The following is a 14,272-nucleotide window of genomic DNA, read 5'->3' as shown; positions in this document are numbered from 1 at the left end:
TCTTTGAAACAAATGGGTGATCCAAGTGATTTCAGAGGGGTTTGGATTTCATTTAACCAGCCCGCTCCTCTTTCAAACTCTCCCTTCTAATGGATGTGCCATCAGATCTTGATAAGGAAGATGCTGTACAAAAGGAGGTATAGTCTTTTATCAGCAAAAGAGTGGTGGAGATTGTGAGAAAACCATAAACTCGGGGATTTTATTCAAGGCTTTTCATTATACAAAAGGTCAACTGCAGGTTGAGGCCAACTATTGACCTGAATCACCGCATCAATACATTGTTCTGCCAATGATCAAAATGGAGACAGTAAGATAGATATGACTTTACTTCCTGATAGACAAGTAATCCATCATTCTTGTTCTGACCATTGCATAGTTTCATATCCCAATCCACCCAGCAGCACATATTTTTTTTTTCATTTTGCTAAAAGATTTCAAGTTCTCTTTTGTCTAAATATCTGCTCTTGGCTCTTTACCAAAATCATGGATTGCATTGTCAACCTGTTCCAGTCGACAGCGGCATACTTGGACAACTTCCACCAAAAACAGATGGTTAGTTTTAACTCATTACTTCATAGAGTGTATGGCTTTTTAGCCCTTTGATACACATGTAGCAAAGTTATCCATTGCAGTGCACTATAAATAGAATACCTGTTACCTATTCAACTCCATACACATAGGCCTGTCTGTTAACTGTTAAGCAGTGTAGTGTATGTTACATTTTTCAGCAGTTTTAACCATTTTACAGTTTTGTACACATCTATTATGTATGGACAAATTTAAGAGTAAAGTCTGATCGCTGTAGCTGTGTAATTATTTTTCACGAAAGAATTTTGTATGTGCTCTAAAATCTTGAGAGAACTCGTTCACCGTCAAGTCATTGAAGCTACGCGACCAACTGTAGCAGCCATTTACTCGAAATTTACATGTTCTTTGCGTCTACATGACGAAGTCATCTGAATTTGATAATTTATAAAAACTAATTGCTGCCTACATCAATATCAGAGCCTTTACCTAAGTTATTGAAGCTTTCATAATTGTGATTCTAATCATGAGAACTCCGTAAGTACTGACCGAAATCTGTGACCTCCATTTTGGAGAGTGGAGAATATGACCCAGTTACTTTAAATAGCAGATTTCGACCAGAGTGTAAATAGTGACCACATGATCTGACATATTGATCATTCACAGCAATGAATGTAGTATCAAATAGAGGGTTTTCTCCAAAGGTGGCGCCATGAAAACCCGCTCAGAATGGTTGATGTTTACTTGTATGTGAGTTGGGTAGAGGCGTCCAAAGGCGCTTGTATGCGAATCGGGTAGAGGCATCCGAAGGCGCTTGTAAGCAAATGGAGTAGAAGCATCCAACGGCACTTGCATGAGGTAAAGGGTTAATATTCTCAAGGACACAAATAATCTCCTATCCTCTTTTAATCATCTCAGTATTCTCATGGACCAGAAAAAGTGCAACTTTCATCCATCCCAGTGTTTTGTCTGGGTATAAAGTTGGTCAACAGTTTCAGTCTTGTTTGACTCCCTTATGTTCATATAGTATGGATCACCAAACTCAGCAAGAAAGTTCATGCAGCTTCTAGGATTATTCACCCTGGCCTAATCCTACTGGGCCATTTTACAGATGACCTTTCTGGCTCAGTGGTGCCCATTTTCTTGTCCACTTGACCGAAAGGTCCATATCATGAACAAGGTATGATCATTCCTGTGTCTGTGGAATAACCATAGTTGACTCACAACAGTATCATTGCCCACATTCTCTCCAGAAAGGGTCAAATCATTCACACAGAATGGTTCCTCCATCAATCAGTCTTTTGTCACATTTATGCACATGGGGGGGGTATGATTATCCATATTTTTTTATCAAGGTGAAATCACACATTGACAACCTTCATCTTTCCAGGTCCAGATCCAAAAGCTTGGGCCATGGATGCACTGTCAGTCAGTTGAGATCAATTATGGACCTTTGCTTAACCATGCATGGTCATAGAAATAATAAAGATATTAAGACATGCAAGATGATTCTGATAACCCGCTCAGATGTCTCAGCAGTCTAGCAAAAGATCTGTCTAGAAAGATTGCGGCAAAGCAGAATCTTTTCAGACAACCAGGGTTGCAAGTGTTCCACCCCTACTAGGATTATCTTCTCTTCTGTGCCTGGCTCATGTCTGGTCAACCTTGCAAAAAAAGGAATTTAGATCTTCAGCTGTTGACAGAATCTCACAAGCAAGAAGGCCATCCATTCTGAAGGTTTTAAAGGGAAAGTGCCATATTTTCAGGGACTGTGCCAAGTCATTAACATCATCCCTTTAAGTGAGTCAATCCCTCAACAAGCAAACTTTTTATCTTGTTTGGTGAAGATAAAAAGCTTACCATCAGTGGCTACTGCTTCATGATGTCTGACACATTTAGGCATCTTAGCAGAAGAGGTAACGACTTATTAGATATACTAGCCAACTAAAATCCTTCCCCCAATTTCCACCTGGATTTTAACTTGACTCAGTTTAAAAAAAAAAAAAAAAAGCCTTTAGCTTGGACCTTACTGAAGCTACTATGATGTTTCTTGATAGCTTTATCTACAGCGTTCTGAGTAAGCCAGTTACATGCTCTTTCAGTTGACAAGATCTACAGTTCATCTTGGATTGTTTGTGGTCCTCATGATGTAGCCAGGCTTTATGGCCGATGGTCCTCATGATGTAGCCAGGCTTTATGGCCAATGGTCCTCATGATGTAGCCAGGCTTTATGGCCAATGGTCCTCATGATGTAGCCAGGCTTTATGGCCAATGGTCCTCATGGTGTAGCCAGGCTTTATGGCCAATGGTCCTCATGATGTAGCCAGGCTTTATGGCCAGTGGTCCTCATGGTGTAGCCAGGCTTTATGGCCAATGGTCTTCATGGTGTAGCCAGGCTTTATGGCCAATGGTCCTCATGATGTAGCCAGGCTTTATGGCCAATGGTCCTCATGATGTAGCCAGGCTTTATAGCCAATGGTCCTCATGATGTAGCCAGGCTTTATGGCCAATGGTCCTCATGTTGTAGCCAGGCTTTATGGCCAATGGTCCTCATGATGTAGCCAGGCTTTATAGCCAATGGTCCTCATGATGTAGCCAGGCTTTATGGCCAGTGGTCCTCATGTTGTAGCCAGGCTTTATGGCCAATGGTCCTCATGATGTAGCCAGGCTTTATGGCCAATGGTCCTCATGATGTAGCCAGGCTTTATGGCCAATGGTCTTCATGTTGTAGCCAGGCATTATGGCCAAACATTTTACACAATCAGTAACACACTCTTTCTCTTTTGATATATATGTAGAGAGCAGTTGCCATGCAAGATCCTTCCATTGCCTGAAGTACTACTTGAAGCACATAGAGTCAGCCTACTCAATTGACTCTTTCTCCCATTGAAGTCTGGGAAGCATGATATCACCCCTCAAACCCTTTCACCCTGGCAGAAGTGGGTTATATGCTCAGCATACTCTGAAGTCTAGAAGATAAGAGTCGCCTAATGATGATCTCAGCTCCGGAAATTAGAGTGATCTACGTGAGCGTTACAGTTGAACCTAATGTTTTGATCTGAGACATAACAGAAGCTGTTGGTTAGCACGTAGAGTCAACCTTCTCAGATTCGTATCTCGGGGATTTAGCTTTGCAGAGACAGGCTCTGAATCTGGTGGGTCCTATTGCAGTGGCACAGGTGACCACTAGAACCATTTAAAGCCAACACAACCTCTTCGCTTTGCTGGACTAACTAGTGAAATTATGTCGATAAGAAGGATTCAGTAATCATCTTATTCATCTAATATAGGAGTAATTTATCATGTGACCATTGGCTTTTCTACATTCAAGTTAGGAGAGCTGGTTAGAAAATACAGCCTTTTTATACCCTAGAATGATACTCAAGGTATCAGTAGGATGCTTAGCATTCCCTCCGCCTATTACCTATTTTCTTAATGTTAATGTGATTGGGAACATATTAAAAGGAGGAAGCAAATGTTTCCAGTAAATCATTTCTCCAAGAATACTTTACAGATCACATTACTTAAAAACCTTCCCAGCCACCTTATCTTATGAGCATCCTCACTGATATTGCACTCTGCTTAAAAACTAGCACCACCATATTGAAAGGTGATGGGCAAGAGTTATTGCCCTTTATATGCTGTCGACAGAAAAGATGAATATTAGTCTTTTTAGTAGGGTTGGACTCAGGAGGTAACAGGCTTATATCCCTAGAGTTAATGAGATCAGATAAGTATTCTTGGAAAAACATAATTTGCTGTATATATTGCATTTTTAAGTTAGTTTTAATTATGTTTACAGTACTCATAGTATTACCAAGAAGCTGCTACCTTGTACAGAGTTAAATATGCATGATGATACAGTTTTCTTTTTTAAGTATTCACTTGTATGTTCCAGCATGAGCACCTATTAGTGTAAGAGCAGGTTAGCTCATTCTAATATGATGCAGATTATTGGAAAAGTCTCTTGGAGGTCCAAAGAAGCCTGTCAAGACATCATAATTAGGAACATATGTTAGTAAATATGTCCAAAAAAATCAAATAGTATTTAACAGTTTGAATTGTCTTCCCTTTAGGTTGCAGCACATTCAGAGAAGAACAAAATGACATCAACCAACTTAGCCATAGTATTTGGACCCAACTTGATATGGCCAAAGGGTCAAGCATCCTTGAGTACCATGAATCACCTCAACACTTTTGCCCTTATCCTGATAGATCACTTTGATGAACTCTTTACAAGATAGCCATTTGTCATGGAAATGATAGATCACTTTGATGAACTCTTTGCAAGATAGCCATTGGTCAGGGAAAAGTAATGGACCAGTTTACACTTGAAGTACAGCAGCAGTTAACTTTGTGATAGAATTCCAAGCAAGTTGTAAATATTTATTTGAAAGTTTACAATGGATCATCTATAGCAGTATATTTATATTTCTTTTATGTACTTGCCATTTTATTGTATTGTAAATAATGTCACTGACCTCGACAAGATGAGTGTTCATACCTTACTGTCAGGGTTTGTCCTGTATCTTTTGACCATGTGACCATTTAAATATTTGTTTTTTAAAAAACTAAATATCCTGTCCATAAACAGGACCTTGTCTAGCTGCTGGTTGTAAATTAACATTCCATGTGAACCTGATACCTTCTTTAATCAGTGTTTGAGTTGATCATATCTTGATCATTTATTTGATTTTCTTGTTTTTTCTGGCAGTTTAATGGGATAGTAAAGGCCAGTTTTGATGCCAAAAGCTCAGGTCTGTGCTTGCAGAAATCACATGAGAATTTATAGAAATTGTCTGCAGGTGTAAGGGAACAAGCCTTGTCTTCAAAAAGTCACTGAAATGTGAAAAGTTACAAAAAATGGTTCTTTTTGTGTGTATTTCATTGGATACATACAACACCATGTCCTTGAAACAACTTTTTATGTACTTTGATAACACATATAGTTTCACAAGTGCAGGACAAATTTACCACCAATAACTACTGAAAAACAGGATATTACTAGCATTTTCATGCAGGTTTTTTAATTACTTTTTTCTCTATATCTAAGTTTTATATCAGTGTGTATTCATGACTGAATCATAAAAAAATTCAAAGCTCCAACATTTCAACAAAGTAACATTTGTCATCAAATTAACCTTGTCATTATGTTTGTTTTGGGGACCAGAATGTATCCTTAAGGTCCTACTCCCCATCCCCTGCTTGTTTTAAATAATGACAGGAATTACAAGAACACATACACTGAGTCAAGAGGAATTGTATTATAAGTGTTTAGCTTTGTTGAGGTGAATGTTAAGTATTTTAACAAGTTAACTTCATATTAACCGATATGGAGATGAATATAATGGGTTACTGGGTCTATAAAATTTAATGTGGACATATAAAGGTCATTATGATAGGTTACTGGTTTATAAAACTTCATAATCACCTTAACTGATTATTTTCTTTGGTTAATATTTTGAAATTTAAATCTTTCAGTTCAGTTAAAATGCCATTCTGTCTGCTTGGCACCACAAAAGTTGTGTGATGATGTCATGATTGTACAGTATCATGATTAGCACAGATCGCCATTTTGATAGATTTATAATGTATCACATTATTGCAGACAGCATGGACCGAGATGTTGCATGAAAGTCAGCAAACTTTGCTTCAGATGATCAGTACATCAAACAGCATAGACTTCAATACACTGATGCTTTATGCACCAGAAGATCAGGGTCTATCAGTATTCTTTCTAGGCTGCAACACTGACATATATTTTTAATCATCATAAAAGATAGTTACTCTATGGTAACTGTCAAGAGCATACAAAGTCCTTACGAAATGAAGATGAAAAAATTGTTTATTTTTAACTGATGGAATTGAGCTTACTACAATCTGGCAGACTGAAAAGAGGATACTTTTGCCAGAAAACATGGGATGATCCAATTCATTGGCTGACATGTTTTTATTGGCTTTGATTAGTATGGCGCAAATTGAGAGCACATGCACAATAATCATGGAAAGGAAAGAAAAAAGAAAGATGAAAACCTGTAAAAAAAACTCTGCATTTATTTCCAATGCACTGTACAGGGGGGAAAATATAGTCATATGTCAAGAAATAAATATAAAGGGGTGGTCATTCAGAGATAAAGAATTAAATTTCTGGAATGGAAAGTCCATAACAGGCAAAGGCTGGTCATAAAATATGTAGTTTTCAAGAGTAAATAAACAGGTAGGGATAGCTGTGACCCATGTATTTAGCTCATGTGGCTGAACAACCAAGTGTGCTTAAGGTATGCCCTTTGACCATCATGTGTCTGTTTGCGATTGCTTGTTAATGCTCTGTATTCCAAATTTCTGATCTGATTTCAATTAGATTTGGCATAGGAGTTTATATCATCAAAAGCAGTATTGAGTAACATCCATGTATATAAATAAAGTGATCTTGAACCTGATTGGATAACCATGTTACCTCTTAGGAGGCCTTGTTTCTGATCTGATTTTAATAAAACTTGGTATATATGCTAATATTGTTAAGATCTCAGTCAAATAAAGTAATGAGCCGTATCCATATATTCATGAGATGATCTTGTATAGGATTTGCTCATCTTGTTTCCTCCCTGATCCAGTTTTGATCAGACTTGACTATTACATCTTCAAAATTTTGGATGGGTTAAGTAATGAGTTAGGTCTTGGTATATTATAGAGATATTCTTGTATATGATTGACTGAACCTATCACTCTAGAAGCCATATTTGTGATTCAATTTTGATCAAACTTGGAATGTATGCTTCTGCAACAAGAGCATAGGTTTTTTCATTAATGAGTGAGATCCATGCATATTTATGAGGTTACCATGCATGTGATTGGCTGAGCTTATTATTTTTTGAAAATGGTTATTCTGGTCCAATTTTGATTTATTTTTGTATTTACTTGCTAGTTGCATCTGTTGAAATACTTTACAGTAATACCTCGTGCATTCACGTTTCTGGATTCGCGAATTCACGGATTTGCGAAATTTTCATTGGTACCCTCTACATACATGTTTTCTTTATTTTATTGAATTGTACCTTCGTTATATGACTTCTGTGACATATGAAGTTTACCTAGTTTACCTTCCTGACAATGACAAAGAAAACGTCAGTCATTAAGTTTACAGTCCCATTCGTTACTTGGTTTTACCTTACTGTGAGTGCAAAAGAAAACAGCAGCCAATGAATTAGTATAGGGGTAATATTAGTATACCGTACTGTAAATGCGCGAGTGTGGCAAATACCCATTAGACGATACTGTATTCTATTTTTACGTCGACCATTTATTTATCTTTTTAAGGGTAATGTATTAAGCTAACTTTTAAATGAAATTAAAGTGCTTTGGGAACATGATTTGGGTCATATTTAGGGTTTAAACCCTAGAAATAAGCATTTATTAGCATTTTTAGTGACTCGTACCAAACATTCGCGATTCCTTCTGATCCGCGACTGGTTCTGGAACCTAACCTCGCGAATGTTCGAGGTATTACTGTACATAATCTTTGACTTACTATTTAATAATAAGGTACATATGTACATAGACATGTGAAAGTATAACAATAAACTTCACTAATTTTCCAGCTTTGAAGTAATTTCAGGTTTGATTTATTGTTATTGTTAATATTAATGTCTGTATTGACTATAATTATGTAAATATTATACATAATCTTTTTTGTTTGTATTCAGTGATACTTTGGAAATAATTCTGTCATCAAAAGAAAAGATGTACATATAGATGCACTGAATATTAATGTATAAATATCAGTGGCTCAGTGTTAAAAAAAACAATTCTTGTAGCATCAAAGTTTGACTTAACATTTTTACTAATTTATTTCAAGATTCTCTGCTTTTTCTTTTTATATAAATATTTTTTACTATAGTTGTCTTAGAGTCAAGATTCAACACAAAGTGCCTGGTATTGTTTGAGTTTTGTTATTTGGCTGTTTTATTATATTCTTCAGTTATTGTTTCCATATGTTTTTAAAGAAAACTTTGGGACTAAGGAAACCACATGTCCTGGCTAAAGTGCAGTGATTCATGAGTCCTTATGTCAGACAACCACTCATATTCTATCTAACAGAAAGATCATATTCAAAATTTAAATATTATAATTTGAGATTGCTTGTAGGCACTTGCAATAATTTCAGTATTTTGTTTCATTGTGGGAAGGGATAAAGAAGAACAGTGAAACAAAGGATGTATGAGATGTAGATCACTTGCTGAAGAAAATCATTGTTACATGCTGTTTTCCTGTAAATTTATTGTTTTGATATATTGTAACATATTAAATGTGGGTATCTCAGTTTTGAGTATTAATTTTCCATTCCTAATGTTCCATAACATTTTGCCCATAAATATGTTAATAATTTGATAGTTGTTTACTTTTAAGCTTGCCATTGAATCTGGGGATGTGTTGTTGTTGTTGTCGTTGTATGGTTTAATGCCATTTTTCAGCACACGATAGGCTATACATGGCAGCCAGTATTAATGGTGGAGAAAGAACCTGGGAAAACCCCGGAAAGAACCACCGACCCACGAGAAGCTACTGACAATGTTTAACAGTTTAGTCATAAGTGTTGGTACGCTTAAATCTCTCAGACTTTTTGATTAGAACACCTACCCAAATCATTACTAAATTTCAGAGCAAACAATTCCATAAATTTAGCATCAAACTTAATAGCTTAAAACAGATTTCACAATCTAAATTTGTGAACTAACTTTCTAAGTTGATTGGTCTAGCTTTTACAATCGTGTGCTAACAATTCATCTAGCCATGAAAATCTGTAACTGCATAAAACTTAAGCACAATGTTTCACATACAAAGTTCTTAATACATTACCAATTACTTTTAAAGTTGAGTGAATAATGACTCATTCAATTTTTCCATTAGTAAAGTAATAAAAGATATGGTTATTGATTTTAAAAAGTAAGAGAAAATTAACCCATTGGAAGTGTATACCTTGCCGATGTATGAAGTCACAGTGAAATATTTATAAATGGTGAGATTGGTTAAAAGTTATATCTTACATTTGCATATTGAATGCTATATATGGAGTGAAAATTTGAACTTCAACCTTAAAACACATCTGCTATTTACATTATCTTTGCATATCACATTTTAAGCAAAATGCAAGGCATTGAATTTTTCAGTTCATGATCTTGTGTACACTCAAATTTTACTAAACATTTTGTGTATAGTGCAATTGTACAAAAATGTGCAATTTTCTGTTCTTTTATTAGAATAAACCTATAATATTACATGTATTTATGTATTTTCCCAGTACTTGTGTTCTTTCTGCCTATTTCGGAACAGACAAATTTATAATTTGCTGCACATTTTCCTTGGCTGAATTAATTTGTTTTTTAATATTGGAGGGTTTTTGACTGTGTGGTAAATGTTTGCTATTTCCATTGTTTATGTTTTCAGTATTCATATAAATTGAGACTTGGCAAATTCAGACAAATCTTTTAATTGAATCAGAAAATGCAGTTTGACATACAGTCCTATCCAGATAATGCAAAAATACATGGGACCATGAATTTACTCTATATTTTGATTTCAGCAGGTTGAGCAGCTAATTCAGGTATTGTTTTTAAAGCATGAATATACCAAGATGGTTGAAGATATAGTGTAGTCTGTGATGATCTCATTTTTAGGATCAATTAAAGTGACCAGGATACTGGAATCTTGAGTGGAACATACATTTTGGAGAGAACAATATATGCATAAAATATACGATTCTGTGGTATAGAATGTACATAAAACAGTCTTAATAATGTAACAGTAATAATAATAATAAAACGGTGAACCATTCTACTGCAGGTTGCCTTTGGGCAATGGCCAGTTTTGCTTTTTCCCATCTGTGACAGGTTTCATTATATATATATATATATATATATATATATATATATATATATATATATATATATATATATATATAGTGATTCTTACCATCACTGTGTCTGGTTTAATGATTTTCATACATTCAGCTAAATAGAACATGAAAACAGAACAAACATATAGTCATTATGAGTAGCTCTCCTGGATAAAGGTTGGCAGCATATTTGAAACCAACAGACGGATTTCTTTTGCTTTTTGTTATACATCCTTTATATTCCTATATGAAAATGGTGTCAGTCTGGCATCCAGTATGGCCACAGTGACAGCCATCTTGAAAATCTTATCACTATTGATTCTAAATGGAAAGTCCAATTGACATAGGATTTGCACCAGCAGACTGCCTACGGTGTCTAGTTGGTGCTGAATGAAAGTGATGCTGCTCTGACAGTCAGTATGGCCACTGTAGCACCCATCTTGAAAATATTGTCACTACACATTTTGAATGGCTCATGTCAACATGGGGTTTCAGAGAAAAGATGTCTGAAGATATCTGGTTGATCCTAAATGAAATTATTCTGATCTCACATCTAGTATGGTTACCATGGCAACTGTCTTGAAAATCTTACATGGCTACCCCGCCTTGATAATTAATGGTGCCAGTCTGTCAACCAATATGGCTTTTATGTCAGAAATCTTGAAAATCTTTTTATTGCTATCTTTCTAAATAGAGGTCATATCAGAATGTTTTTTTTCATCACAAGACTTGTGGTGACTTGTCCGTCCAAAATGAAAATGATGCTGATGCAACATCCAATATGGCAGCCATAGCTACCATGTTCAAAATCCTGTTATTGCTATTCCTTTTGATGGGAAAATGATGCCATGATGGCCGTCTTATCACTACACCTTCAGAATGAAGGACTATATTAGTATGGAATTTTCACCAAAACACTGCTTATGATATCTAACTGGTCCGAAATGGTAGTGGTGTAGATGTGACATCCTATACAGCCACTACAACAGCCATCATGAAAATCTTTTCATTATTCCTTCTGATTGGATATACATATCAACATTGGGTTTTCACCAAAAGACTTTTTATGATGTTTAGTTGGTCCTAAATGGAAACCGTGCCGATCATACATCAAATATGGACTCTTGTTTATAGATTGCTGTGAAACTTCGACTGATATTATGTTTATCATCATTCCATATTTTTTTAAATCAATCACTGCCCTGACACCTTTTTTTAATAGAGTTATTGCCTTGTATTTGACTTGGACTCATCTCCCTCATGGTGGTTGGAGTGGGATTTGTTCTGTTTGGCATTTCCAAACTGAAAGAAGAACATAAAAGAAAAGAACCATTCTTTGGGTTATAAAATAAAGCATCTTGGATTTATATAGATATAACATATTAGGCTAATGACAATGATAGCAGTGTTGGTAACATCATTGATGTTAAAGTCCTGTGCTTGCATTTATTTTAAAAGTCACATATCTTCAGCATTGGTGGCTATATTCAATTGAAACTTAAGCATAATATGTGTTTGTACCCTGATATGTTCTAGGAATTCCTGTCTTACCTGCATAAACAGAATTGCAACACCATTAATGGGTGAAACTCTGCATTCCATGGAACATGTTTTGGTGATGTTTTAAACTGGTACAGCATGTTTGTATTTTAAGTATTTTGTCATATACTCTTGTATACTGTTGAAGATTTTTGTCATATACTCTTGTATACTGATGAAGATTTTTGTCATATACTCTTGTATACTGATGAAGATTTTTGTCATATACTCTTGTATACTGATGCTTTTTTAACTGCAAATAGTCTGAACGATATTTTTGATTCTCTGTTTTTAGCTGACCTGGTCATAAAGCCAAGCAAACTTATGGTATTCCCTGAAACTGACTTGTGTCATTCACATTGTGTCAGCTGTTGTGCCTCTGTCAAAACATACTATTTAATACTTCACTGAACTAATTTTAACTTGATTTGGCAGAGAGCATTCTGGTATGATGAACTTTAAGAAATAGACAGATCTTGAAATGACACATTAGAATCTGCTCAAGAGATTTTAATCAGATTTTACCAAAAAAGGATCTCAGGGGGGAGGACTTTAAGTTCATATAACAATGACTTCATTCTTCTATTGAATATGGCCACTGTTATTAACGACATCCAAACCTTTAAACAATGTCTTCTCAAAACAATTCCACAGAATGTTACCAAATTTGGCAGAAGTCACCATGGCATGAAGGGCTTAAAAGTTGTATATATCATACCATTCTGCCATCACTCAAAATAGAAAATACTTCAAGTGAACACTTCTCAATGACCATTCAACAAAATCTGACCAAATTTAACAGAAAGTATCCCAGAGTGAAGGGGTTTCAATTAGTACAATTGATGAAAATCTATCACAGGGGTGGGCAAACTAGGGCCCGCAGCCGCATGCGGCCCGCCAAGGGCTTTCATGCAGCCCGCCAAGGGCTTTCATGCAGCCCACCAAGGGTTTTTGTGTGGCCTAGGAACAAGTCATCGTTTGCACTGACTCTGTTTATGTTACTCTGTTTATCAAATAAATGTGCTTCTTTTGAAGTTTAAGTTTAAGTTTTCAAATATTAACAACATATTAACAACTGAAAATTAATTAGCTGTTATTTAGAAAAACCTTGTGTTTTTTGCTATTTCAAATAGTAATTATTTTACTTAATGAACTATGCAGCCCACGACAAGGTGTAAATTTGTGTATGCGGCACTTGCACTGGAAAGTTTGCCCACCTCTGATCTATCAGATATGGCTCCTGTTACTAATGATAGAAAAAGAGTGGGATTTGACAAAATTTTATTTGACAGTGGTCACCATCACTAAAACTATTTTCTTAAATGGCTTGTCAGCAAGAAAAAAAGCTCTGAGCTTAATTATATTAAATTGACAGGAAAACACTCTTGCAAAATGGGATTTGCAGTTTGTATAATTTATGTTGATTTGCCAGTAAATAGGCTGCTGTTCTTTGAAATAGAAAATCCTTTAAGAGGCTCTAAAAAAAACCTTCTAAACAGATTTGATGAATGTCTTCCTGTATTATACAAAATGATGCTGATGTGCAATGAAATTTGCCAACTTAGCAGTCCCCAAGAAATTTTCACACCTACAGTTATAATACCATGTTCATAAATGTGCTTAACATGTTTGGGTATATATATATATATAGATAGATAGATAGATAGATAGATAGATAGATACACACACTAAAGTCACTTATTTACATGTATGCATGAATTACAATGCACAAGTAACTCCAAATTCACGGCCTAACATCCAGTGTTGTTATGTTGTTTTGTAAACTTGTGCACACCATTAGTCAACTTAATTAAATACTTCTTGCCTATAAGTATATTTAGGACTGTTATACTGAAGTCATTGCAGTATATTTTACTGGTCAGTTCAAATGTTACAGGAATAAAAATAATTTACTTATGTATTTTTTTGATTCTTTATGTCGATCATTAGTTCTGAATTTTCAAAAATAATTGTCTCACTTTCCATTACCTTTGCCTGCTTGTACCTCCATCAGGGACCCTTCAGTGTCCCAACTTAGGTTACATTTCAAGTCTGATGACATCAAGGACCTTCAGTGTCCCAGCTTAGTTACGTTCCAAGTCTGATCATATTAGGTACCTTAAATGTCCAAACTTAAGTTACATTCCATGTTATGGAAAACAAAAGGAGACATCAGTGTTATTATAGCTCATAATAAAAGTAACAGTGTCAGTGATTAGCACATAGAATGTCAAATGAACAAAACATTATGTTTGATTTGGTACAATAAACAGTTTATTGCTCTTGTTTGTTGGAGATATTAAGATATGTTCACCT

At 35.4% G+C, this 14,272-nt stretch overlaps 1 protein-coding gene across 3 annotated transcripts in view; it reads left to right on the top strand.

Moving 5' to 3' along the window:
- Positions 1–13,875, top strand: part of LOC149786185 (rho GTPase-activating protein 1-like) — a 75,146-nt gene extending 61,271 nt beyond the window's left edge. For all 3 annotated transcript variants that reach the window (XM_089976542.1, XM_089976541.1, XM_089976543.1), the window contains one exon: positions 4,602–13,875. In XM_089976542.1, coding sequence (XP_089832668.1) covers positions 4,602–4,769 — 168 coding nt within the window. In that variant the 3' untranslated portion in view covers positions 4,770–13,875. The remainder of the gene's footprint in view (positions 1–4,601) is intronic.
- The last annotated feature ends 397 nt before the right edge of the window (positions 13,876–14,272 follow it).

Source organism: Sinohyriopsis cumingii, chromosome 12, assembly GCF_028554795.1.
Source record: "Sinohyriopsis cumingii isolate HCF-2022 chromosome 12, ASM2855479v2, whole genome shotgun sequence".
Classification (NCBI taxonomy): domain Eukaryota; kingdom Metazoa; phylum Mollusca; class Bivalvia; order Unionida; family Unionidae; genus Sinohyriopsis; species Sinohyriopsis cumingii.
This window is presented reverse-complemented; position numbering and strand designations above follow the sequence as displayed.